Source organism: Pyrus communis, chromosome 8 (assembly GCF_041283825.1).
Source record: "Pyrus communis isolate YQ-2024b chromosome 8, ASM4128382v1, whole genome shotgun sequence".
Taxonomy (NCBI): Eukaryota; Viridiplantae; Streptophyta; class Magnoliopsida; order Rosales; family Rosaceae; genus Pyrus; species Pyrus communis.
The window spans coordinates 7,740,045-7,764,995 of record NC_142572.1 but is presented as its reverse complement, the minus strand read 5'-3'; the positions used below and the strand labels follow the sequence as shown (position 1 = coordinate 7,764,995).

The window sequence follows — 24,951 nt, the reverse complement described above, 5'->3', positions numbered from 1 at the left end:
CAAAAACAAAAAAAAAAAAAAAAAAAAGATTGGGGGATGCAACACGAGGACTTCCCAGGAGGTCACCCATCCTAGTACTACTCTCGCCCAAACTCGCTTAACTTCGGAGTTCTGATGGGATCCGGTGCATGTGAGTTGGTATGATCGCATCCGTTAGTCTACGACTTGTAATTGTATTTAACCATTTCTTTGCCGTTTGCACGAAATTCAAAAATAATTAAATAAAATTAGTACGACTACTCTATTTCTTTTATCTCCCAAGATCGAGGCTCGTCGTATAAGATCGAGGCTCGGTTATATACGACGCGCTTCCCAAAAAACAAAAAACCAAAACAAAAAAAAAAAAAAAAAAAAGATTGGGGGATGCAACACGAGGACTTCCCAGGAGGTCACCCATCCTAGTACTACTCTCGCCCAAACTCGCTTAACTTCGGAGTTCTGATGGGATCCGGTGCATGTGAGTTGGTATGATCGCATCCGTTAGTCTACGACTTGTAATTGTATTTAACCATTTCTTTGCCGTTTGCACGAAATTCAAAAATAATTAAATAAAATTAGTACGACTACTCTATTTCTTTCATCTCCCAAGATCGAGGCTCGTCGTATAAGATCGAGGCTCGGTTATATACGACGCGCTTCCCAAAAAACAAAAAACCAAAACAAAAAAAAAAAAAAAAAAAAAGATTGGGGGATGCAACACGAGGACTTCCCAGGAGGTCACCCATCCTAGTACTACTCTCGCCCAAACTCGCTTAACTTCGGAGTTCTGATGGGATCCGGTGCATGTGAGTTGGTATGATCGCATCCGTTAGTCTACGACTTGTAATTGTATTTAACCATTTCTTTGCCGTTTGCACGAAATTCAAAAATAATTAAATAAAATTAGTACGACTACTCTATTTCTTTCATCTCCCAAGATCGAGGCTCGTCGTATAAGATCGAGGCTCGGTTATATACGACGCGCTTCCCAAAAAACAAAAAACCAAAACAAAAAAAAAAAAAAAAAAAAGATTGGGGGATGCAACACGAGGACTTCCCAGGAGGTCACCCATCCTAGTACTACTCTCGCCCAAACTCGCTTAACTTCGGAGTTCTGATGGGATCCGGTGCATGTGAGTTGGTATGATCGCATCCGTTAGTCTACGACTTGTAATTGTATTTAACCATTTCTTTGCCGTTTGCACGAAATTCAAAAATAATTAAATAAAATTAGTACGACTACTCTATTTCTTTTATCTCCCAAGATCGAGGCTCGTCGTATAAGATCGAGGCTCGGTTATATACGACGCGCTTCCCAAAAAACAAAAAACCAAAACAAAAAAAAAAAAAAAAAAAAGATTGGGGGATGCAACACGAGGACTTCCCAGGAGGTCACCCATCCTAGTACTACTCTCGCCCAAACTCGCTTAACTTCGGAGTTCTGATGGGATCCGGTGCATGTGAGTTGGTATGATCGCATCCGTTAGTCTACGACTTGTAATTGTATTTAACCATTTCTTTGCCGTTTGCACGAAATTCAAAAATAATTAAATAAAATTAGTACGACTACTCTATTTCTTTTATCTCCCAAGATCGAGGCTCGTCGTATAAGATCGAGGCTCGGTTATATACGACGCGCTTCCCAAAAAACAAAAAACCAAAACAAAAAAAAAAAAAAAAAAAGATTGGGGGATGCAACACGAGGACTTCCCAGGAGGTCACCCATCCTAGTACTACTCTCGCCCAAACTCGCTTAACTTCGGAGTTCTGATGGGATCCGGTGCATGTGAGTTGGTATGATCGCATCCGTTAGTCTACGACTTGTAATTGTATTTAACCATTTCTTTGCCGTTTGCACGAAATTCAAAAATAATTAAATAAAATTAGTACGACTACTCTATTTCTTTTATCTCCCAAGATCGAGGCTCGTCGTATAAGATCGAGGCTCGGTTATATACGACGCGCTTCCCAAAAAACAAAAAACCAAAACAAAAAAAAAAAAAAAAAAAAGATTGGGGGATGCAACACGAGGACTTCCCAGGAGGTCACCCATCCTAGTACTACTCTCGCCCAAACTCGCTTAACTTCGGAGTTCTGATGGGATCCGGTGCATGTGAGTTGGTATGATCGCATCCGTTAGTCTACGACTTGTAATTGTATTTAACCATTTCTTTGCCGTTTGCACGAAATTCAAAAATAATTAAATAAAATTAGTACGACTACTCTATTTCTTTTATCTCCCAAGATCGAGGCTCGTCGTATAAGATCGAGGCTCGGTTATATACGACGCGCTTCCCAAAAAACAAAAAACCAAAACAAAAAAAAAAAAAAAAAAAAGATTGGGGGATGCAACACGAGGACTTCCCAGGAGGTCACCCATCCTAGTACTACTCTCGCCCAAACTCGCTTAACTTCGGAGTTCTGATGGGATCCGGTGCATGTGAGTTGGTATGATCGCATCCGTTAGTCTACGACTTGTAATTGTATTTAACCATTTCTTTGCCGTTTGCACGAAATTCAAAAATAATTAAATAAAATTAGTACGACTACTCTATTTCTTTTATCTCCCAAGATCGAGGCTCGTCGTATAAGATCGAGGCTCGGTTATATACGACGCGCTTCCCAAAAAACAAAAAACCAAAACAAAAAAAAAAAAAAAAAAAAGATTGGGGGATGCAACACGAGGACTTCCCAGGAGGTCACCCATCCTAGTACTACTCTCGCCCAAACTCGCTTAACTTCGGAGTTCTGATGGGATCCGGTGCATGTGAGTTGGTATGATCGCATCCGTTAGTCTACGACTTGTAATTGTATTTAACCATTTCTTTGCCGTTTGCACGAAATTCAAAAATAATTAAATAAAATTAGTACGACTACTCTATTTCTTTTATCTCCCAAGATCGAGGCTCGTCGTATAAGATCGAGGCTCGGTTATATACGACGCGCTTCCCAAAAAACAAAAAACCAAAACAAAAAAAAAAAAAAAAAAAAGATTGGGGGATGCAACACGAGGACTTCCCAGGAGGTCACCCATCCTAGTACTACTCTCGCCCAAACTCGCTTAACTTCGGAGTTCTGATGGGATCCGGTGCATGTGAGTTGGTATGATCGCATCCGTTAGTCTACGACTTGTAATTGTATTTAACCATTTCTTTGCCGTTTGCACGAAATTCAAAAATAATTAAATAAAATTAGTACGACTACTCTATTTCTTTTATCTCCCAAGATCGAGGCTCGTCGTATAAGATCGAGGCTCGGTTATATACGACGCGCTTCCCAAAAAACAAAAAACCAAAACAAAAAAAAAAAAAAAAAAAGATTGGGGGATGCAACACGAGGACTTCCCAGGAGGTCACCCATCCTAGTACTACTCTCGCCCAAACTCGCTTAACTTCGGAGTTCTGATGGGATCCGGTGCATGTGAGTTGGTATGATCGCATCCGTTAGTCTACGACTTGTAATTGTATTTAACCATTTCTTTGCCGTTTGCACGAAATTCAAAAATAATTAAATAAAATTAGTACGACTACTCTATTTCTTTTATCTCCCAAGATCGAGGCTCGTCGTATAAGATCGAGGCTCGGTTATATACGACGCGCTTCCCAAAAAACAAAAAACCAAAACAAAAAAAAAAAAAAAAAAAAGATTGGGGGATGCAACACGAGGACTTCCCAGGAGGTCACCCATCCTAGTACTACTCTCGCCCAAACTCGCTTAACTTCGGAGTTCTGATGGGATCCGGTGCATGTGAGTTGGTATGATCGCATCCGTTAGTCTACGACTTGTAATTGTATTTAACCATTTCTTTGCCGTTTGCACGAAATTCAAAAATAATTAAATAAAATTAGTACGACTACTCTATTTCTTTTATCTCCCAAGATCGAGGCTCGTCGTATAAGATCGAGGCTCGGTTATATACGACGCGCTTCCCAAAAAACAAAAAACCAAAACAAAAAAAAAAAAAAAAAAAAGATTGGGGGATGCAACACGAGGACTTCCCAGGAGGTCACCCATCCTAGTACTACTCTCGCCCAAACTCGCTTAACTTCGGAGTTCTGATGGGATCCGGTGCATGTGAGTTGGTATGATCGCATCCGTTAGTCTACGACTTGTAATTGTATTTAACCATTTCTTTGCCGTTTGCACGAAATTCAAAAATAATTAAATAAAATTAGTACGACTACTCTATTTCTTTTATCTCCCAAGATCGAGGCTCGTCGTATAAGATCGAGGCTCGGTTATATACGACGCGCTTCCCAAAAAACAAAAAACCAAAACAAAAAAAAAAAAAAAAAAAAGATTGGGGGATGCAACACGAGGACTTCCCAGGAGGTCACCCATCCTAGTACTACTCTCGCCCAAACTCGCTTAACTTCGGAGTTCTGATGGGATCCGGTGCATGTGAGTTGGTATGATCGCATCCGTTAGTCTACGACTTGTAATTGTATTTAACCATTTCTTTGCCGTTTGCACGAAATTCAAAAATAATTAAATAAAATTAGTACGACTACTCTATTTCTTTTATCTCCCAAGATCGAGGCTCGTCGTATAAGATCGAGGCTCGGTTATATACGACGCGCTTCCCAAAAAACAAAAAACCAAAACAAAAAAAAAAAAAAAAAAAAGATTGGGGGATGCAACACGAGGACTTCCCAGGAGGTCACCCATCCTAGTACTACTCTCGCCCAAACTCGCTTAACTTCGGAGTTCTGATGGGATCCGGTGCATGTGAGTTGGTATGATCGCATCCGTTAGTCTACGACTTGTAATTGTATTTAACCATTTCTTTGCCGTTTGCACGAAATTCAAAAATAATTAAATAAAATTAGTGCGACTACTCTATTTCTTTCATCTCCCAAGATCCCCAAGGCCCAAGGCCCATCTTTGATTTTTTAATTATTCCATTTGACGTGCATGATGTTATTCCTGGTTTTGTATTTACGCTATCACTTATAACGCGCTTGTTGGAGCTTGAATTTGTCAATGTGGGACTACGTTTTCTTTCCTTTCAAATTGTTATAATATGCAACTTTTATATGCAACAGTGGAGCTACCTAACTCCAAAGCAAGCTTATGCCCTACCGATATCCCGGTGAGTGTGAATGGCCGATGTCACTCCTTCCACCAGCTGAACTAGGAAGCGCTGCAAACAAAGCATGGCAGACGACACTCCCAAAGCAAGCTTACAATGTAAATTTCTACTATGTTTAAAAACTTTAACATTGGGGTTCAAATAAATTACATGTTCATTTGTTCTTTTGGTCCCAGAAATCTAGCGCGACTGTGGCTGAATCTTAGGCGGTCTTGGAGGGGTGCAATCTGGCGAAGAGTTTGAATATCCCTCGGGTGGTGGTAGAATCGGATTCGAAACAAGTCATTCCAAGTCTGAATGACAGTTCTTTGAGCTGTGCTTGGGAAATCTTCCCAATCTGTAATTGGGAAGACTTTTCATGCTTGCTCCTGGTCTTGGGTTCCAAGATCAGCAAATTATGCGGCGGACTTCATTGCGAAGAATTATATTCCAGAGATGTGCAACCCTGTGTGGATCGACATGCCCCCATCTTCATTTGTTAGAATTTTGAACAAAGATGGCTTGCCTTGCCCCTCCAGTTGTTAGTTAAGGTTGTTGCTTTTTTGGGGACGACGTGTTCGCCAGTTGTGGCAGCGTCTTATGTAATCCCGTGCCTCATGTGCGCTGTTGGTTTCTTACTTCTGTAAGCCTTCTGTGGCTTTCTTTGTTATTGGCTGGCCTTTGTGCCTTGGTAATGAATCCTTGCTTCAAATAAAAAAACAAAACTCGTCAGATCATCTCTAATTGGAGCTCCTAATATAATCTATATAGGGAAAAGTTAGAAAAATTCCAGGTGTATAGGGGACGTAGTCTGGGATCTTCATATTAGCTACTTCAATTCTAATTATTGTGCACAAGTCCCTTCCTATCTGTTTTTTTTATTTTTTTTATTTTTATATTTTGATATTTTGTACATTTTGTTCGATTTGCAAACATACATGGATTCTGAGTTTTGTCAGTTGAATGACTATATATTTTGTTGGAACTTCCCTTTAATCTTCTCTCAGGTGTTGTGCCCAAATGATGTTATACAGTCTGTATTAATGCATGTTGTACAAGGGATAAAACCATTACGTCTTGTATTAAAGTATGGATTGTTTTATTTCTTATTTTGTGCAGATATTACTACACTGGAAAGCTGAGCGTAAGAGCGATATATCCAGTTTTAGGATTATTTTTCTAGAGCTCATAACTGGTACATCAGCAATAGTAAGAGATGTAGCACCTGACCTTCGCACTTATCTCAATGGGTGGCTTCTAAATTTGAGAGAATGGAAATTGAGAGCATAGTGGATTCAAGAATACAGGGTCGGCACAGCAACTTTTCTGCTCGAAAAGCTACAGAAACCGCCACGGCATGTGTGCCTTCGACACCAATCCAAAGGTCGGATATAATGTTCGTCTATAACGAACGGAAGGAATGTTTTGAAATTACAGAGACTCCGAAGAGCATCGATACTAGTTCATTGTTTGTAAAGATGAATTCTCAAAGACAGTGAGACATCAAATTCTCAAAAGGCATACCACCACCTATAACTAGGGGTGGAAAAAATTCCCAAAAATCCCGAACCGAACCGAAAAAATCCCGATCCCAAACCAAAAATTTCCCAAACCGAAATTCCCGAAATTTTCGGAATGCTATCCCGAACCGATCCCAAAATTTCGGTATGGGATTCGGGATTGGCTTCTCGATATTTCGGGAATCCCATACCGAACCAAAAATATATAATATTAATTATTATATATATATTATTCTTTTATAATTAATGCTAGTAGTTTCTAATTCATGCTCTGCAACATGGAATGCCCTACACCTTGCATATTTTTCATGTTTTGTTTGATATTTATGTGGATTTTATTATTGCTGCTGTCATGGCTGATGATTTTAGAAGGCTTGATTCTTTTGTCTCTCAACATATTGCAAAAAGGGTTTAATTAATTTGAATTTTGACTATGATAAAAACAGTCAAGCATGCCAGTGTTCAATTAAATGGTAGTGTGAATGAAATTAAATTCCTAGTTCATGAATGTGTTCTTGAATTATATATTTGAAGAACAATTCATAATTTCATATTTCAATTTGGGATTCCCGATTTGTCCCAAAATCCCGAAATTTTTTCGGGATTCCCGAAATTTTGGTTTGGGATTCGGGATACTAGTTTCAGTATGGTATCCCATACCAAACCACTCATACCTATAACAAAGAACTTGTCTTCACATTGTTACCAAATGAGGGGTACACTGTTGCCCCCTGCAGCCAAGGTTATGAATTCGACTCTCCCGTCCCCATTAAAGCTTGCATCGAAAAAAAATAATGTGTATAATTGTTAGAAGGGGAAACTTGATATAGGTCCAATTTTTGTAAGCAATTATTAGATATAGTCCAGTTTTACTTAATTATTAGGTTAGATCCAGTGATTCATTGTCCACTTCATCTTAATTGTAGGATTAGTTTTAAATAATATTATCTGTTCTTCCAAATAGTTACTCCCGTACAGCCAGTCTCTTGTGCGTGGTCTTCTAGTTCTTCTATTCCATCTTTTTCTTCCTCCTCCACCAAATCACTTCTTCTTTCTTCCACGACTCTTATGATTCTCGTTTATGCATATATAATTGCAGGCTCTCACGATTATTTTCTTCTTCAGTTTTTTGGTATGTATTAAGTAGAATAAATCTGCTTTATAGGTATAAAGTATTTGTCTTCCTAAACAGTAGGTATACATAAAATTGAATGTATCTGGAAAATCAAATCCTAAATGCCCCACCAAAGGAATAAACCTGATCCATCCCCAGCACTCATAGTCACCAAACTGCTGCTCCACTTTTTTTTTGGTAAAATTGGGGGTCAAAAGACCCAAGAAAAACAACTAACTATTAACAAAACGAGTATGACGAAACCCAACAGCATCCTCAAAGATCAATCTATCCACAAGAGGAGGAGGCTCATAAAAAACATGAAGACCAATGTCAAACTTATGGCCTAAATCTGCCATATTCTTCTCACGATAAACATGACAAACCAAGCAAATCCAATCCCTGCGCATTAACTCCCGGCAAGCGGTAATGAGATGAGCAAAAGGTTGCATAGAGGAATTAAAATCCATTACTAAAGTAACAGCCGCATCGGAGTCCAATTCAACAAGCACTTTTCTATAACCCAATCTCCAAGCAAGAGACAAACCATGAAAAAGACCCCATAACTCACCATTAAGCACATTCCCCACACCAATATTCATAGTCAAACCAGCAATCCACACACCTACAGCAGCACATAAAATCCCACCAGCAAACCACTCTTCCTACTGCCATCCACATTCAACTTGACATAATTAGGAGGAGGAGGATCCTGTTAATATGTATACAGATATATCAGAGAGAATTATCAAGAACTTAGAGAGAGAAAGTAAGAAGAGATAGAGAGAGAAGGATGAAAGTATTAATGTGCATATTTCTTACACAGGAAGTCATCACACTTGGACTTATATAGTAGCCAAATATATGTAACAAACTAACTAACTAAATGCACAATCTGATGACAAGTGTCATAATCACATAACACTAATATATCCTAACATTCCCCCTCAATCTCATGGTTGGATGAACCAAGCATGAGATTGGTACAATGAGACCGAAACAAAGGAGAACTAAGGCCTTTGGTTAATATATCTGCAAACTGCTCCCTGGAAGAGACAAACTGAACCAAGAGACGATGTTGGGCAACCCGTTCACGCACAAAATGAACATCGATCTCAATGTGTTTCGTACGCTGATGTTGAACAGGATTGAATGACAGGGCTATGGCAGACAAATTGTCACAAAAGAGAACTGGAGCTGCTGGAAGTTTGATGTGCAGAAACTCAAGAAGCTGTTGTATCCAATCAAGTTCAGCAGAAGTGGAAGACATAGCTCGATACTCAGCTTCTGTAGAGGATCGTGACACGGTATTCTGCTTTTTGGAGGACCAGGAAATGGGATTGCCACCTAGAAACATAATTAAGCCCGTGGTAGACCTACGACCATTAGGGTCACCAGCCCAATCTGCATCACTAAAAGCTTTTAACTGTAAGTCACTAGCAGAGTAGGAGATACCAAAGGTCATAGTACCCTTTAAGTAGCGCAATATGCGCTTAACGGCAGTGTAGTGAGAAACCATAGGGGCCTGCATAAACTGACACACTTGATGAACAGAAAATGCAATGTCCGGCCTGGTGAAAGTGAGATACTGCAATGCACCTACTATACTTCGATATGCTGCAGGATTGTGAAAAGGAGAACCATCATCCTTGAGTAAGCGATTGTAAGGCAAACATGGTGTATCACAAGGCTTGCAGTCAACCATTTCTACTTTCTGTAATAACTCTTGTATATACTTGGTCTGAGACAAGAAAAAACCTGTACCAGTTCTATCAATTTGGATGCCAAGGAAGTAGTGCAAATGTCCCAGATCTTTAATATCAAATTCAACTGTAAGAGAATCAATTACTTGTTGAATGATAGAAGAAGCACTTCCAGTGACAATGATGTCATCAACGTAGAGGAGTAAAATCACAATCTCAGTACCAATATGCTTAACAAATAGAGAAGAATCAGCATAAGTGGAAGCAAAACCAAGAGAAGGCAGAAAAGTGGTGAACCTTTCATTCCATGCCCGTGGGGCCTGTTTCAACCCATATAAAGATTTGTGCAACTTACATACTAACTCAGGATGATTGGAATCTGCAAACCCCGGAGGCTGAGCCATATATACCTCTTCGTGCAACAAGCCATGTAAGAACGCATTTTTAACATCGAGCTGCCTTAACTGCCATTTAAAATGCGAAGCCAAAGCAAGAACTAATCGAATAGTAGTAGGTTTGATGACAGGGCTAAAAGTTTCCCCATAATCCAGTCCCGGTTCTTGACTAAAGCCCTTGGCTACTAGCCTAGCTTTATGCCTGGAAATAGAACCATCAGAATTCTTCTTAAGCTTGAAAATCCATTTGCAGCCCACTAAGTTTTTCTGAAAAGGTAATGGAACCAAACTCCAAGTGCCCTGCGAATGCAGTGCTTCAATCTCTTCTTGCATGGCCTTATACCAAACAGGGACCTTAAGAGCAGATTTATAAGTTGCAGGCTCACACTTTGACAAATCCACATAACTGGAATCACTGAGAGTGCTGAGAAATACTTTCTTCTTAATAATACCATTCTTACTCCGAGTTTGCATAGGATGCATATTTAAAGGAGCAATAGGCAACACTGGTTGGAGTTGATTAGGACTAAACTCAGGATCCACAGGGAGTAATGATGATGAGCTTGCTGAGACAGTAATGGATGGAGGAGAGGAAGTATCTGTGGGAGTCAAGGGGGTTATAGGAGTGGAAAGTGGTGGATAAGGTATGAGAGAGGGTGTGGGTTCCACTACTAAGAGCATTGAAGGAGAAACAATGGAAGATGCAGGGGATGAGTCACAGGATATGGCACACTTGGCAGACTGAGCTAGCAATGATTGATACGGAAAAATGGATTCATCAAACACAACATGCCTAGATATATATATCCTACCCTTCAAGACATCATAACAAATGAAGCCCTTATATTTAGAGGCATACCCCAGAAACACGCACTCAGTAGTTTTAGGTTGTAATTTGGAAGTGTTATAGGGCTTTAGTAAAGGAAAACACGAACACCCAAAAACTCTAAGATGAGTAATGACAGGAGATGTACCAAAGAGTAACTCAAAAGGAGACTTGTGTTTTAAAATTGGTGCAGGCATCCAATTGATTAAATAGGCAGCAGCCTGACAAGCAAAAGACCAAAACTGACAGGGAAGCTGGGCATATTGCAGCAGGGTAACAGTGGTTTCGATAAGATGCCTATGTTTTCTTTCGGCTAAGCCGTTTTGCTCAGGAGTGTATGGACAGGAAATGTGATGTACCACCCCTTTGACTTTGAGAAAAGCTTGTAGTTTATGATTTATATACTCTCCCCCACCATCAGATTGTAAAATCTTGATGGTTGCAGAAAACTGAGCTTGAACAAATGCATAAAAGGAGACAAAAGTATCAAAAAAATCAGATTTATTTATAAGTGGGAACACCCAACAGAATCTAGTACATTTATCAATGATAGTTACATAGAATTTGAAACCATCAATTGAATTACATGGTGCAGGACCCCAAAGGTCACTGTGAACAACTTCAAAAGGTATTTGAGATTGATGAGTACTAGATTGAAAAGGCAGTTTAGTAAATTTCCCTTCTAGGCAACTATTACAGACTATTGGTACATCATCCTTGGAACACCTAATATTAGCTTTACTTAGCATAGTGGAAACAATGTTATTGGTAGGGTGACCTAACCTACTATGCCAAAGAGATGAACTGATAAGCTGTCCCAGATATGCAGAGGCCTTGATATTACTTGGTGAATAAGAAGCAGGATGTTTGGCAAGGGATGGGATGGGGTAAAGTCCATTACTGCACATCCCTTTGTAAAGAATCCTCCCTGTGGCCTTGTCCTGAATCCAAAAACAAAAGGCATAAAAAATCAACCAGCAGTTGTTATCAAGACAAAGTCTATGTACGGATAATAGATTCTGAGACAACTTAGGCACATATAAAACAGACTTTAATTGAATAGGATGTACTGGAGTATGAATAACAGTGATGCCAACATGGGATACGCTCAAACCTTCTCCATTAGCAGTTTGAACTGTCTCATTTGTTGGATATGGAGAGGCTAAAGTCAAGTTACTGAGATCAGTGGTCATGTGATTCGTGGCCCCAGAATCAACAAGCCAAAGTTGATTAGAAGGCTGAGATGAAGATGCTTGAGAAGACGATGGAATCATAGTATGCATGGCTTGCATTGCAGGCTGAGATGAGAACTGAGGTGCTGAAGGAGCATAGGAAGAATGAGCCAAGGATGGTTGCTGTGGACCAATGTATGAAGGCCCCTTATCATTGTAAAAACAAAACCAAGTCGTGTGGTTGTGCTTCCCACAAATCTGGCAACCAGATTTATCCACTGTCTTGGAATGGCAAAATGGTGCAGTATGACCATATGCATTACACAACTGACACAAAACAGAATGAGCAAAAGGCACAGTTGGAGATGGACCAAGAACACCTGAAGTAGGGACATGATTCAAATTAAAGAACTGTTGTCTTGGTGCAGGATACCTATACCCTTGATGAAACTTTCCTTTACCCTTCTGCTTATTATTGTTAAACTGTCGAAAACCACCAGTAGGCCCATTAGATGATCCAGCAGATGAAGTATAGTGCATAGAACCAGGAGTAGATTGAGTAGGATAAGAGGGAGACTTAGGTACAGAAATGGTATTGGTATTAGCAACCATGGCAGACAAAAACTGAGATGAGACATTGCTCTCCACAATTAGTTCTTCTGCTAGTAACTGAGACCTAAAGTCTTTAAGAGAAATTACACTCTCCCGGCCTCGAATAACACATCGAAAAATATTGTACTCAGGAGGTAAGCCATTGAGTGCCAATATGACAATATCCTCATCAGCAAAGTAAACTCCAGCAGCAGACAAGTAATCGCGAGCCTCCTTAATTCGCTGCAAATATTGAGACACAGAATCTGAACCTTTCTTAATGGTTTGCAGATTAGATTTCATCTGAAATATGCTGGCTCTTGAAACAGTAGAGAATTGTTCTTTCAATCTATTCCAAAGATCACATGCACTAGAACTACCAATAGCACAAGAAAGGGCAGCAGGTGATAAAGTCGCAGTAATCAGTTGCATTAATGCGCGATCATGCATTTTCCAAACAACATATGCATCATTCTCAATTTGAGAAGACTCACCAGGGACTACACCAGATTCACTCGAATTAGCAATAAATCGAGGTGGACAGAGATTAGAGCCATCAACAAATTGCATAATTCCATGACCTTCTAACAACAATTGCATTTGAAAGTGCCAATTCAAGTAATTCGTATCATCAAGCTTAATACTCACAGAAGTAGAAATTGTGGAAATGAGAGCAGTAATTGGAGATTGAAGAATCTGAAGTTGTGATGCAGATACCATATTTGCAATTTCGAAGAAGAATTGCCACTGAGACAACAAAACAAACACCTGGTGTGCAGCTGATCTTCAACACAGCTTCAAAGATCCCAAGTCGCAGCAAACCCTAGAAATTGATAGAGGAGAAAGAGCGGCAATCGTACAGAGAAAGAACACGATCGCGAGTAGAAATTGAGGAAGAAGAAGATCGGTAATTGGAGAAGCTAAATCAAATTGTAGAAGCGGAAGCAACAGAAGGATCGAATAGCATAGCGCGAGCTGATCCAGCTCTGATACCATGTTAATATGTATACAGATATATCAGAGAGAATTATCAAGAACTTAGAGAGAGAAAGTAAGAAGAGATAGAGAGAGAAGGATGAAAGTATTAATGTGTATATTTCTTACACAGGAAGTCATCACACTTGGACTTATATAGTAGCCAAATATATGTAACAAACTAACTAACTAAATGCACAATCTGATGACAAGTGTCATAATCACATAACACTAATATATCCTAACAGATCCCAGGCTAAAAAAATCCTACTCTTCATAGGCTTAGCACCAAAATTTTTCAGCTCAAACCACTCTTTAGCAGCTTTAAAAAGGAAAATATGAGGTTCACTTGGGAAAATGAAATTAGACGCAAAATTGCTTACATTCCTCCATTCCCATAACCACCAACAAGCAAAGGCAAAAACACCCCACCAACGCAGATTATGGCAAAGCAATCTTCTCAAAAAAAGATTCACTCTCATCCAATCATGAAAGTCAATATCAACCGATGACAGAACAATTGAATGCATACCCAATTCATTCCACACTAACTTTGCACGATCACACCGTTGAAGAATATGATCAATAGATTCAACACAACCATCACAAAAGTCACAATAGGAATTATCAGTCATACCTCTCTTAGCTCTCTGCTCATTGAAAAGCAATCTCCCATGCAGAGTCAGCCATAAAAAATGAAGCACTTGAGGAGGTAGCTTAAGCTTCCATATATCACTCCAACTCCGATCGTCAAAAACTTCATCATCAATACTTGCAAGATAAGCTGATTTAACACTAAAATTTCCATCATTTGAATGCTTCCAAAAATAATACAATCACTATCTCCATCGTTGAGACCAATTGGAATTGCAGAAATCTTCCAAACATATTCCTTCGGAAGAACAGCTCTCAAGGCAGAAACATTCCAACAATTACCATAGCAAAAGTCTATAACCTTTAAAGCTTTAGCATAAACATCCAAAGGAATCAAGGCCTTATCAACGAGAATGCCATCATCAAGCCAGGCATAAAACCAAAAACTAATATTAGCACCTGAGCCAACCCTCCAAATAAGACCATTTTTCAACAATTGACCACCATAAACCACAGCCCACCAAGAGCTACAAGCTACCCTACCAGTTGGCCATTTGAGAAAATTGGAATTCAGCCCACTTAAGTACTTACCTCTTAAAGTATTAGGAAAATATTTAGCTTTCAAAATTCGAGGTAAGACCGACTCCGGGAATAACATGACCTTCCAACCAATTTTTTCCACCATATGGGCAAGGTTGAAAAAGAGTTGTTCATTGAAGCCTACCTAGTGGAACCCTATTTGAGGTTTTTGATCCCTCCACCAAAAGTGCGCAAGCAAGCGTTCAATTTCTTTGGATGAATTCACGGGGAGCTTAAAGCAGTAGAAGTATTTAGTTTACACTACACACCAGTAAAATTGTGGATTTAATAAAACCCAATGAACCAAAAAATTTGTAAAAGAGAAAAGGAAAAACATGAAGAACATGGAGGGCTAAGACAAACATACATATATAACTGGCTAAAATATTACATTGATCACTTCATTCACTCTCAAGGTGCATACGATCAAAACATACGTCAAAAAAATTAACACATGCACATAGCCAAAATACAACATGACATAATTAAGGAGGTTCCAAAAAAGATTTGTGCATAATCTTTCATGGTCCTTTCGTAACTGTAACACGGCGGCTTGGCAGGAACATAAATTGGAACACCGATATGTATATCGATATGGTCGATTCCTTTGGTTTTGGGAATCCTGGTAATGAAATCTTGTCATCAGGTACGTTCATTTGTGCTATTGTGAGGATCGGCACTCACTGGCAGCTCAAGGTTACGAGTTTTCTCATCTTTCAACGGTGCGCTTGAGGCTAGAGGGTCCTTGCTTTTGCCCCAGACCACAGTGTAGAGCCCGAACACTATGCAAATGGCTCCAATTATACTGAGACAGAGAACAAAGGAGACAACCGGCAAAATAAGTAAAATAAGTGAAACAAATGTGATGATTGCTTTGTTTTCTAGAGTTATGCATGCTTGAACAACTATTAGCTATTAATAGTACATCTGTACGTGCGAGATTCAGTAAATAACTTATATGCATCTAAGGTGACAATTATCCACATGACCTGTCATATATAATTTTTAGTACTTTTAGCAGAGAAACTCACCAGTCTTTCATTTAATTAGAGAGATGGTACAACACATCATCAATTGAGACGATACAAATAGTTTTATTCAATTTATAGAGAAATTTTAGCGTTATATACCTTCCGAGGTGGACTTGCTCAGCTAAAACGACAGCCCCTAGACCAGCGGTGATGATCATGCAGAGGGGGCTGAAAGCGGTCACAAAAACGGGGCCTCGTTCCCTAATCACAACTCCTTGCACATAATATGCAATCCCAGAACAAACCACTCCCTAATTATGATTCACAAGATTAATATATAACGTGTGAGATGATTTTATTATATGTTACAAAGGCTCGTTTGTGAATATGGGAATACAGTGTGGTATGTGTACTCACAGAGTAAACGGAAGCAAGAAGCCTTGAGTCCCAACCTATAACCCAAACACTCAGTTTGCGTTCCACTGCAAATGTTATTACTCCACCTTCCAACATACCCATCAAGCATATCCAAGCCGTGAGAGAGAGCTCTGCCGGGTATTTCTTCAACGTAAATGACTGATTGCAACACATAAAAGCTTGGATTAACTTAATTATCATATACATTAATATATAAGAAATCTTCAAGCACTACAAAAACGCCCTTTTAGGCCCGGCAAAATAGAGAATATGTTTGCAATGATGTCAAATTTTTTAGTTTAAATAGATTAGTATTTTTATGTTGATGCGTGACATTATACTGATAATTTGATAAGTACTTCACATGCCAATTAAAGTTTTCTTGCCAAACTTATATTGATCGAAAAATACTTAGTCAGATTGTTAATTTGAACTTAAAATTCAAACAATAGTCAACCTAATCAATAATCCTAATTCCCAAAATCGCAAGAGAGGATTTCTCATTATTTGGCAACAAAATATTACCTATATCTGTAAAAATAGCTAGGTGAGAAATATTAATTGTGAATAGCTAGGTACTCACTTGAAGAATGAAGAAACTTGCCCAACCACCGCAGCTGCCTATGAGCATCAAGGGGCCAGCAACCCAATGCTGTTCGCCGGAGTCGGTGGTGCTGCTGTTGTGGCTGTGTGAGTGTCCTCGTATGATATCCACAATGGGGCCTTTGTACAATGTCATGATCATTGCTCCTCCCACTGTGATTACGGTTCCAATCACCTTCGCTAGGCTATGTAGCTTCTTAACGTTCACAGTCTCTAGCCTAGTTAATCAAACGACAATAGTTAAAATTAGGACAACGGTGAGGTAAACTTTTTTATTATTTTGTATTTGTACATATCATAATTCCATAAGAAAAATAGGATTTTAATTAGATCAAATATATATTAATATCAACCGATCGAATGAGATTATATAGATGCTGTAAACTTAGAAAGATTGTATATGATAGTGTCAATGTATCATGCAATGTTTATAAGAGCATATCATATAATTTTCGATCAAATAACATTTGGACATTCTGTTATCAAATGAATTTTCTCTAATTCTCTTGGGAGACCGACCTATTAGTCTTATCCTGATTTTCCTCAAAATTAATATGAATTTGTGGGATGGGAAATAGAGAGGAATTATTCGTGGACAGATAAGGACGAAAAATGCACCAGAAGGAAAGAGAGCAGCATCTTATGTCATTCAGAGTAAACACTGGATTAATCTCTTAATCCATTTTACCACTAGGAAACATAAATTATACCCATTTTACCACTACTTTATACAGCAAACTAGCATTGGACTCCACAAGTGGAGAATCCGAATTTCTTGGTTTACATTTTTCTATTTATGAGCAAGAAGAAGTATCACTCAATCATGAGCTATTTAATTAGTAGCAGGTTTATTATTGCTTTTATTTTGACAAAATGATATTATAATCTATTCTAAGAGCATCTAATGCAAAGACTCAAATGTTATACTTATATTCTTTATATTCTGTCATAATAAAAGGGTGGTGTTTTTTAGTATTTTGATTTTCTCCTCCAATGCAAAGACTTATATCCTTGGATCTATATATTTATATTTTGAGTTGTAAGATTTGAGTCAAAACTCAAAATTGTGCATTCGAGAGGATTGGACTCAAAGCTCAAGTCTTATTTTTCTTGGTTGAATAAAATTTATCCTTGTTGGTTGGGTTCCACCTTGGACACAAATTTCATGTTGAAACCCACATTTAATTTGGGTCTCACTTTGCCCGGAAACTCAAATATGAAGCTTGATTCATATAAGATTTGAGTCATTCTTCAATAGATTAGAGATGCTATAAACTACGAAGAATGATTCAAACTTATGTATTGATAAGAAAGAGTATACTACTTTAACCAACTTGGCTGCCCGTATTAGCAAACTTACTTTTAATTATTAATTATACTTTTTTCCTCTTTAATGCAAGTGCCACGTGTGAGGACTTACGTCATGTCTCACAAAACTTTTCCATAGTAATCCATATTTCTTCTTTCATATTATATATGTGAACTGATTATGATAGCATCATGTCCACCATGATTTCAGCGAAAATAAGAGGAAGAAAAAAGTCTCTAGACACATGAAGTGGCACGATGTGATTGGAACAGTATATGCCAATCCCCGTAGTGCCTTCCAATGTGTTGTCTCCCAAACATACCTCAAACCTTTTTATTTGTTTAATTTGCATAAGCGCACTAAAAACATTAATCATGCATGCATAAGTTCAGGAGTGAGTATTAACTTTACCTGAAACAAAGTGCCATTATGAAGGTAATGGCCGGAAGGACATTGACAACAGCAGATGCAAATGTTGCTGAGGTGTACTTCATTCCCAGAAAGTATAAGTTTTGATCAAGAACTGGCCTGTATATATTCATATGTTAATCATATTAGTATATGATGATTGTACATGCAATAATCTGAAAATTTATTTGTTTCACCCCTTAACCTATATATACTTTCAACCATATTATATATTGCCATTCGGAAGAAAAATATAAAAAAGTTAGAGAGTGTTACTCAAGAAAACCAAGCAGAACTATTCGGAGGAATATCGGGAGAGTCATTCTTGGCCTTATTTTCCTGTAAAAGAGAGGTAAAAACAATGTGGTCAAAACAATGTGGTCAAAATAGTAGGGCAAAAAAAGGAAATATAATATGTATACAGGCATTAACATGCAGGTACTTGCCACTAAGTTGGCATATTACATGTTAAACTAGAAATTTAAACCATTAATCGCATGTAAAATTTTGTAATAATACCGTACGATTTATATTGTCATATTACATGTTGTAACAACGTACGTATCATTTTCATAACAAGTAATTTTAGTAGCAAAACGCCTATCTATATATGCATAAATGCATACATTTTTGAAATATATGAGGTAATAAATGGTAGAGAGAGATGACCTTTCAAGAAAAAAGGCGAAGGGTGCAATGACACAGAAGGCAACAACGTGACGGTAAACGGAGAGAACGAAGTGACTCATGCCATGCTTCAATGAGACCATACTAATGATGTACATGCCTGAGTATCCAAACTGAAGGGAGATCATAGCCAAGTAAGGCTTTATCTTGATGAGAAATAAACTCAACTTAGACTCTTCCATGATTAATTTTCTATGCACTGGCTAGCTATTACTAGTACTAGTAGTAGCGTTGCTCTCTCTACTACCTCTTACACACTCCACTAATTAATTTGTGAGAGGATGCGAAAACTAAACTGAGAAATGTCCCTCTTATAAGCCTCAAAAGCAAAAATAAAGCGACAGCAGCCCGGCCACTTTTCAAAATGATACGTACATGTCTAAACCACTCAAACACAAATACAATCTCTCTCTCTCTCTCTCTCTCTCTCTCTCTCTCTCTCTCTCTCTCTGTGCGTGTCTAATGTGTCGATACTCTTATCCATTAACCAAGCACACCCACATACAAGCAATCCTCAATTGGGTGGGAATCAAACAAAACTTGAGAGAGAGAGAGAGAGAGGAGTTTAATTAAGTGGATCTGTATGAAAATAATGCTTTTCCTTTTCTTTCCATACTTAATTTATTAAAGTGGGGATTTGATTCATTGACCACCAAATCATATATAGGTTGAGTGCAGCATGATACATGCAAGAGGCTAAACTTACGTGGTGCTTGGGTATAGTAGAAGCGGGTGCTATGAAGAGTGGACACCACTTTAATATATTAAGGTACTTAACCCATGGCCAAGTTAACTCACCATACTTGGGCACTTTTTCACTATGGGATGATCAAATTCAATAAATGGGAGAAAATTTGAGTGTGACGTGGTGTAGTGGTGGATCAAAGATTTCAATCTTGGGTGGTTTTGGTGTTAAATACAAGTTTTTGAGATAGAAACAGAGTACAAAGCACGAAGAAAAAATTTATTCATTAACGTATTTCGTCGAACTATTGACGGGCTTGTTGTCGACAACCAAACCATATTGTGCACATGTCAACAGATAACGGCATCTACCGAAACAATCTGATGAGTGATAAAGAGAATTTGTTGGTGTTGTCGACACAACCTATGGAGGTATGCCTAGCATGCATTACACATCAAACATTTAGTAGGCAATGACCCATACCAAACACTTAGAGTGTCCTTGGGGGACCTTCACATGTATATTTTCCGGACACCGAGTGGTCCTGGGATCACCTTGATCCCTACTTCCATCCACCCTTGACGTGGTGTGTTATTAATTTACGTGTTATAATTTGAGTAAACAATAAAATTGATATTTTATGAATACATGTGTTATAACAAGCATGAATAATAACATGTATGTTGTAGTATGGCAGTTATCATACCATAAAGTTTCTCCCATTAGTAAGTCTCATTCATATCAAGTAATGTTAGTGGGATTGACATGGACGGTAAATTTTGTCAAGGTTACGCACTATCTGTCGATCGTCTTTATATAATGTCTCCTATAGCAATCCCTAAAACGTGGTTAAGGTACTCAGCTAAATTTCTTGTAGAGGCTGGCTTTTCATACTATAATATAACTTTGCCAATCAGAAAGACACTAATGATTCTTTATTTTGTATGGCCACAATTTGAGGATAATAATCGAAAACCTATTCTCCACATTCAGGCATGTTTTGGCTTATAAATACGCCACTATTGATTCTTTCCTTGATTAATTTAGTGCAAACTACACAAAATTGTTAATTTAATACTTCCATCGCTTTTGTAGATAATTAAGGTATGGAAAAGCCCTTTGCTGGTTTAAACCAAACGCCCTATACATAATATACATTTTCACGTTAGTACATGTATTTGTCACACTTTTTTTAATATTACATGTAAAACTCACATAAAATATGTGTATTTAATCATTATCGAAAAATTAAAACAAATTAAATATTTCAAATATAAATATTTAAATCTCATATGTGTTCAAATATTTCATCGTATTTTTTTGAGAGAATTTCTGAATAATGTACATGCATATTTTTCGAAACTACATTTTTTTTTATTAACGCACAAAACTATAGATCGCCATAACATGTACTTCGTGGCCAAGCTTACCGGTTATATGATGTACCAGAATGGGAAAAGAAAAAAAAAATTAATCAACCGATTAGGTGCAATATGCATTTTTTAGATATATAATATAATATGTAACTCACACTGTATTTCCATTTTAACTACTTTTATATGTATAGTCCCCTTACATTTGAGGGTTTTTTTCTATAATAATTTTATTTGAACGACACCTTGTGGGCCTTATTCTGCAATTTTTTTTTTTCAATGATTTAAAACATATATATTTTAGTACATCATTCATGGATTATCTTTGTAAAAAATTAGACAAATTCAAAACCACTAAGACATCCTAGTGAATAAAATAGAGGAATATAGTTTTTCAAGAGAAACACTATTATACTATTTAATCCAACGTTTAAATGGTTTGAAATTCAGATGATTTTTTGTAGAAGTAATCTTTGAGAGAAATAATTAAATTGGTGAGTTTCATACACTAGACCTAATTTATACCCATATTCACCCTCACCATAGGCTAATTAACACAATAACTCATATATGTATATGTGTGGGTGTGTGTGTGTATATATATATATATTAAACGCACAGTACTATTGCCATTATTTTTCCTGGATGAGTGTAAAACACTTGGGGAGATAAAGTCCAAACATATAAAGATGGTGGTTTCGTGTTTGGATTCCACGCAAAATTTAAATCAGGTTGGTGGAATCCCACCCTAAAATCTTTGGTTTTTGAAAGGAGAATTGGTTGTGGTTAATAATTATTGCAAAAAGAAAACAAAAAACAAAAAACAACATATGTATTTGGCCGACTCTTTTTTTGTGTGGTTGTGTTTTTTCCTGTCCAACTTTAAAATTTCTAAGGGTAACGTCATTAATATGTGTGAGATGAAGCTTTATAATGTGGAACTAGCTAGTTGTTGTGACATTTGCAATGTTGGGTTAAAATCTAAAATTTGAGGTTTAAACTTTCTTCCTCTCTTTGTCTCGACAACTTCTGCAATATGATGCGCCCCTCATTCTTGCACACACGACATAATTGCAGTGAGTGGGACCCACCTCTGGCAGCTTTATCGTCCACCTAAACCAAACCAAGGCCAATGGCTAGTTTTGCATCTGACGGCTCACATGATTCGATCATTCAAATTATTATTTTTAAGTCTAATTTATAAATACAGTAATCCTAACAGCTAAAATTTAATATGATCAAATCTAACAGTAAAAAAAAGAAGATTTAATGGCCCAAAATTAAACCTGACGGCTAAAAAAATTAAAAAAAAATTATTTAAATCAAAATTCACCCAAAGCTCTATAAATACCTATATATTTGTTCAAAGATCCATATAAATTTCACTTTCCTACAAGTTTGCCTAATTTTCATATGTTTCAGATTTGTAAGGGTTTTCCATGACTTTCATGCGATGTATATGTGTACAAATGAGGTCAGTGTAATTATTGAAGAAGAAAAGCTATTTCTGAGTTAGAGTCTAAAATTTTTTGGGCAACTTTTAGGTATTAACCCAGACAATTGCACATGGTCATAGGGGAAGAAACAAAAGAGTATAAATGTAAAATTGTTCTGTTGGGATAACACTTTCTTCTTCAGGTAGCTTAGAGTTGTAATATTGATTGTAATAGAAGAAGAAAAAAAACTAACAAACACGGTCGTCAATTTTTTTACAAGATTAGCAAAATCATTTTTTTTTAATTAGAAAACCTCGGCGGTAGCCATGACAATCCTCACTCACCGTTTGTAAGTTTGTGTTCGCAGTACTGATATTTTCTATCTGAAGAGTCCTCTACCAATTCTACTTCTACTAACTATATTGCTCCATGGTTTGAATATGATTGCCTCACTGTTTCGAGTTTCTTCATCGAGCTTGGAAAGAGGTAAGTTGGGAAATTTTGGATTTGCAAGTCCGTTTTAATCAGCCATAAAATAAGTGTCGTATCGTAAACGGAAGCACAAAAATGTCATCTAATCAGATATGCGAAAAAAGTCACCGACCGCTGCAACTAATAACGTGTACAAACGAATTTGTAAAGTGACGTGACAATTATCCTGAATCAAATTTATATGTTTGCATGCATGTGCACCAGTTTCATAATTTCATTTACAAAAAAAGTTAATGAAAAGGACCTCACAGAATTTTTTTTCAACCAAAAATACTTGAAGAATTTTTATTAATAATAAAGACAACATAAAAAAATTGAGGCAATGAACATTTTGTAAGTAAGTTGAATTTTGATGGCACCGATTGTTTATACGAATAGGTTAACTGTTTGTACACAGGTCACCCTAAATCCTAATTGTGCATAAACAGTTGGTCATATGTGAAGCCCAATGGTCACTTACGCTCCATGACTCTACTTGTGTTGTCCACGTGCTTGACTTGAATATTCATACATGTATGAAACCCAACGGTCACACACGCTCTATGCAAGGACGAAGCTAGGGATCTATATAGATGGGGATATCTTCAAACAATAAAGTCACAAAGTAAAAAGCTAAGAATTTAATAAACAAAATACTTATATAATAATCCATAAGATTTTCCATACAACATAGCTAGGGTGCGTAGCACCCGTGATTCAAAAAAGCCTCTCACATGCGCGTGAGCGCGTGCGGAAAGGCTAGTGTGTGTGCGTGTGCCTCTCACATATGCGTGAGCGCGTGCAGAAAGGTTAATGTGTGTGTGTGTGTGTGTGTGTGAAGATCTTCTGAGGACCCTCCGAATGTTTTGTACAGGTCCTTTGTGTACCTACCAAGTGTTTGATGAAATACCTACTAAGCATATTTCAACATGATGCGTCGACAACATTCAATGAATTCTATCGATATCACTCATCTATTTGCTTCCATATATGTCAATATCTGTTGACATATGCACATCATGGTATGACTCACAACAACAAGTCCACCCAGTGTTCGAGAATATGCCTCAGTGAATAACTGAAAATCTCTTGTGCACTTTGCGATCCGTTTCCGTATAAAAAAACTTGAACCTTTAACCCAACGAACCCCCAAGATTCGAATCCTAGATCGGCCATTGGTACCAATACCATCAAACCTCTCTCTATAAGACTGTTATCATTCATCCATTGATCTCCCATGGCCAAAAATGCTCTTTCAATGTTGGCAATAGCAACTAGAAGAGCTAAGGCTAATGTCACAAGCAAATAAACTAGTGACAGACCTTACTTATGTCACAAGCATGTACATTTTTTTTTTCCAACAAAATAAACTGAGTGAGGGCATCCGTCCCGCCCTGGCCCAAGGTAGCTCCATTCATGGCTCCACGTCACCCAATTTGTGTAGTATACGTGCTTTACTTGAATATTCTCCAAAGGTGATGGGGCCACATGTCAAGCCCAACACCCTCATATTACTAATTGGTTTTATGGTAAAATCTCAAATTTCTTCAACCTTCACTTTAATTCCTGTTACAACATGATGCTAGCATTTAATCTCTAAATTACAAGAAATGTAAGATTACACTATAATCCTCATAATTTATAGTCCAATGGTATATGATAAAGGTAAAGTTATAATTAATAAAATCAAACGACACTATTATTACAATAATATTATACATTACAAAAATATCATTCGATAAAATGTAATATCACCCATGCTCTCTACTTATAAAATGTATATATAAATTTCACTCATATATGTAGCTGTGTAAGTGGTTCACCTATAGAAGTAATGCTTTCTTCCAAACAATAGTAGATGTCATTGATAAACAGTTGCTAAATACAAAGATTTGGACTAATTACAAGTACGTCATACGGAGATGGGTTTTGGTAAATACACAAGATCGAACAATAAAAACAGATTACATAGAAGTAATGCTATTAGTAAATAGAGTATTTCATAGCATCATTCCAGATCTTAAAAAATGCCAAAAGCAGAAGAATAAACAATTGGAGAACATTGGGCAATA

The 24,951-nt window shown here is 37.5% G+C and overlaps 2 protein-coding genes and 15 non-coding genes across 17 annotated transcripts; all 17 read right to left on the bottom strand.

Annotated features, from left to right (window-relative positions):
- Positions 1-33: 33 nt before the first annotated feature.
- On the bottom strand, positions 34-152 carry LOC148694707 (5S ribosomal RNA). The gene has a single exon (XR_015966017.1). It is a non-coding gene; the product is annotated as a 5S ribosomal RNA (ribosomal RNA).
- Positions 153-360: 208 nt separating this feature from the next.
- Positions 361-479, bottom strand: LOC148694706 (5S ribosomal RNA). The gene has a single exon (XR_015966005.1). It is a non-coding gene; the product is annotated as a 5S ribosomal RNA (ribosomal RNA).
- Positions 480-688: 209 nt separating this feature from the next.
- LOC148694705 (5S ribosomal RNA) lies at positions 689-807 on the bottom strand. Its single transcript, XR_015965994.1, has one exon. It is a non-coding gene; the product is annotated as a 5S ribosomal RNA (ribosomal RNA).
- A 208-nt stretch (positions 808-1,015) lies between these two features.
- Positions 1,016-1,134, bottom strand: LOC148694704 (5S ribosomal RNA). The gene has a single exon (XR_015965983.1). It is a non-coding gene; the product is annotated as a 5S ribosomal RNA (ribosomal RNA).
- Positions 1,135-1,342: 208 nt separating this feature from the next.
- On the bottom strand, positions 1,343-1,461 carry LOC148694703 (5S ribosomal RNA). The gene has a single exon (XR_015965972.1). It is a non-coding gene; the product is annotated as a 5S ribosomal RNA (ribosomal RNA).
- Positions 1,462-1,668: 207 nt separating this feature from the next.
- On the bottom strand, positions 1,669-1,787 carry LOC148694702 (5S ribosomal RNA). The gene has a single exon (XR_015965961.1). It is a non-coding gene; the product is annotated as a 5S ribosomal RNA (ribosomal RNA).
- A 208-nt stretch (positions 1,788-1,995) lies between these two features.
- On the bottom strand, positions 1,996-2,114 carry LOC148694701 (5S ribosomal RNA). The gene has a single exon (XR_015965950.1). It is a non-coding gene; the product is annotated as a 5S ribosomal RNA (ribosomal RNA).
- A 208-nt stretch (positions 2,115-2,322) lies between these two features.
- LOC148694700 (5S ribosomal RNA) lies at positions 2,323-2,441 on the bottom strand. The gene has a single exon (XR_015965939.1). It is a non-coding gene; the product is annotated as a 5S ribosomal RNA (ribosomal RNA).
- A 208-nt stretch (positions 2,442-2,649) lies between these two features.
- LOC148694699 (5S ribosomal RNA) lies at positions 2,650-2,768 on the bottom strand. The gene has a single exon (XR_015965928.1). It is a non-coding gene; the product is annotated as a 5S ribosomal RNA (ribosomal RNA).
- A 208-nt stretch (positions 2,769-2,976) lies between these two features.
- LOC148694698 (5S ribosomal RNA) lies at positions 2,977-3,095 on the bottom strand. Its single transcript, XR_015965917.1, has one exon. It is a non-coding gene; the product is annotated as a 5S ribosomal RNA (ribosomal RNA).
- Positions 3,096-3,302: 207 nt separating this feature from the next.
- On the bottom strand, positions 3,303-3,421 carry LOC148694697 (5S ribosomal RNA). The gene has a single exon (XR_015965906.1). It is a non-coding gene; the product is annotated as a 5S ribosomal RNA (ribosomal RNA).
- Positions 3,422-3,629: 208 nt separating this feature from the next.
- On the bottom strand, positions 3,630-3,748 carry LOC148694696 (5S ribosomal RNA). The gene has a single exon (XR_015965895.1). It is a non-coding gene; the product is annotated as a 5S ribosomal RNA (ribosomal RNA).
- A 208-nt stretch (positions 3,749-3,956) lies between these two features.
- LOC148694695 (5S ribosomal RNA) lies at positions 3,957-4,075 on the bottom strand. Its single transcript, XR_015965884.1, has one exon. It is a non-coding gene; the product is annotated as a 5S ribosomal RNA (ribosomal RNA).
- Positions 4,076-4,283: 208 nt separating this feature from the next.
- Positions 4,284-4,402, bottom strand: LOC137719155 (5S ribosomal RNA). Its single transcript, XR_011066221.2, has one exon. It is a non-coding gene; the product is annotated as a 5S ribosomal RNA (ribosomal RNA).
- A 208-nt stretch (positions 4,403-4,610) lies between these two features.
- LOC137719156 (5S ribosomal RNA) lies at positions 4,611-4,729 on the bottom strand. The gene has a single exon (XR_011066222.2). It is a non-coding gene; the product is annotated as a 5S ribosomal RNA (ribosomal RNA).
- A 6,776-nt stretch (positions 4,730-11,505) lies between these two features.
- LOC148694694 (uncharacterized) lies at positions 11,506-13,091 on the bottom strand. The gene is made up of 2 exons (XM_088698525.1): positions 11,723-13,091; positions 11,506-11,549 (listed from the first exon to the last, which is right to left on the bottom strand). The coding sequence occupies exons 1-2, from the start codon at positions 13,089-13,091 to the stop codon at positions 11,506-11,508; spliced, it is 1,413 nt and encodes a 470-aa protein (XP_088554651.1).
- A 1,779-nt stretch (positions 13,092-14,870) lies between these two features.
- Positions 14,871-19,205, bottom strand: LOC137717681 (WAT1-related protein At1g21890). Its single transcript, XM_068457119.2, has 7 exons — positions 18,897-19,205; positions 18,504-18,566; positions 18,231-18,347; positions 16,491-16,728; positions 15,908-16,066; positions 15,650-15,801; positions 14,871-15,324 (listed from the first exon to the last, which is right to left on the bottom strand). Exons 1-7 carry the CDS (start codon positions 19,094-19,096, stop codon positions 15,162-15,164), a joined length of 1,092 nt encoding a protein of 363 aa, XP_068313220.2. The 5' UTR covers positions 19,097-19,205; the 3' UTR covers positions 14,871-15,161.
- Between the last annotated feature and the right edge of the window lie 5,746 nt (positions 19,206-24,951).

Coding starts and splice junctions, on each gene's coding strand:
- LOC137717681 (XM_068457119.2), bottom strand. CDS start 19,096: ATGGAAGAGTCTAAGTTGAGTTTATTTCTCATCAAGATAAAGCCTTAC. Junction 18,567..18,896: donor TTCGCCTTTTTTCTTGAAAG/GTCATCTCTCTC, acceptor TCTCTTTTACAG/GAAAATAAGGCCAAGAATGA. Junction 15,802..15,907: donor TTCTTGCTTCCGTTTACTCT/GTGAGTACACAT, acceptor AATCATAATTAG/GGAGTGGTTTGTTCTGGGAT.
- LOC148694694 (XM_088698525.1), bottom strand. CDS start 13,091: ATGGTATCTGCATCACAACTTCAGATTCTTCAATCTCCAATTACTGCT. Junction 11,550..11,722: donor TCAAACTGCTAATGGAGAAG/GTTTGAGCGTAT, acceptor TTTTGGATTCAG/GACAAGGCCACAGGGAGGAT.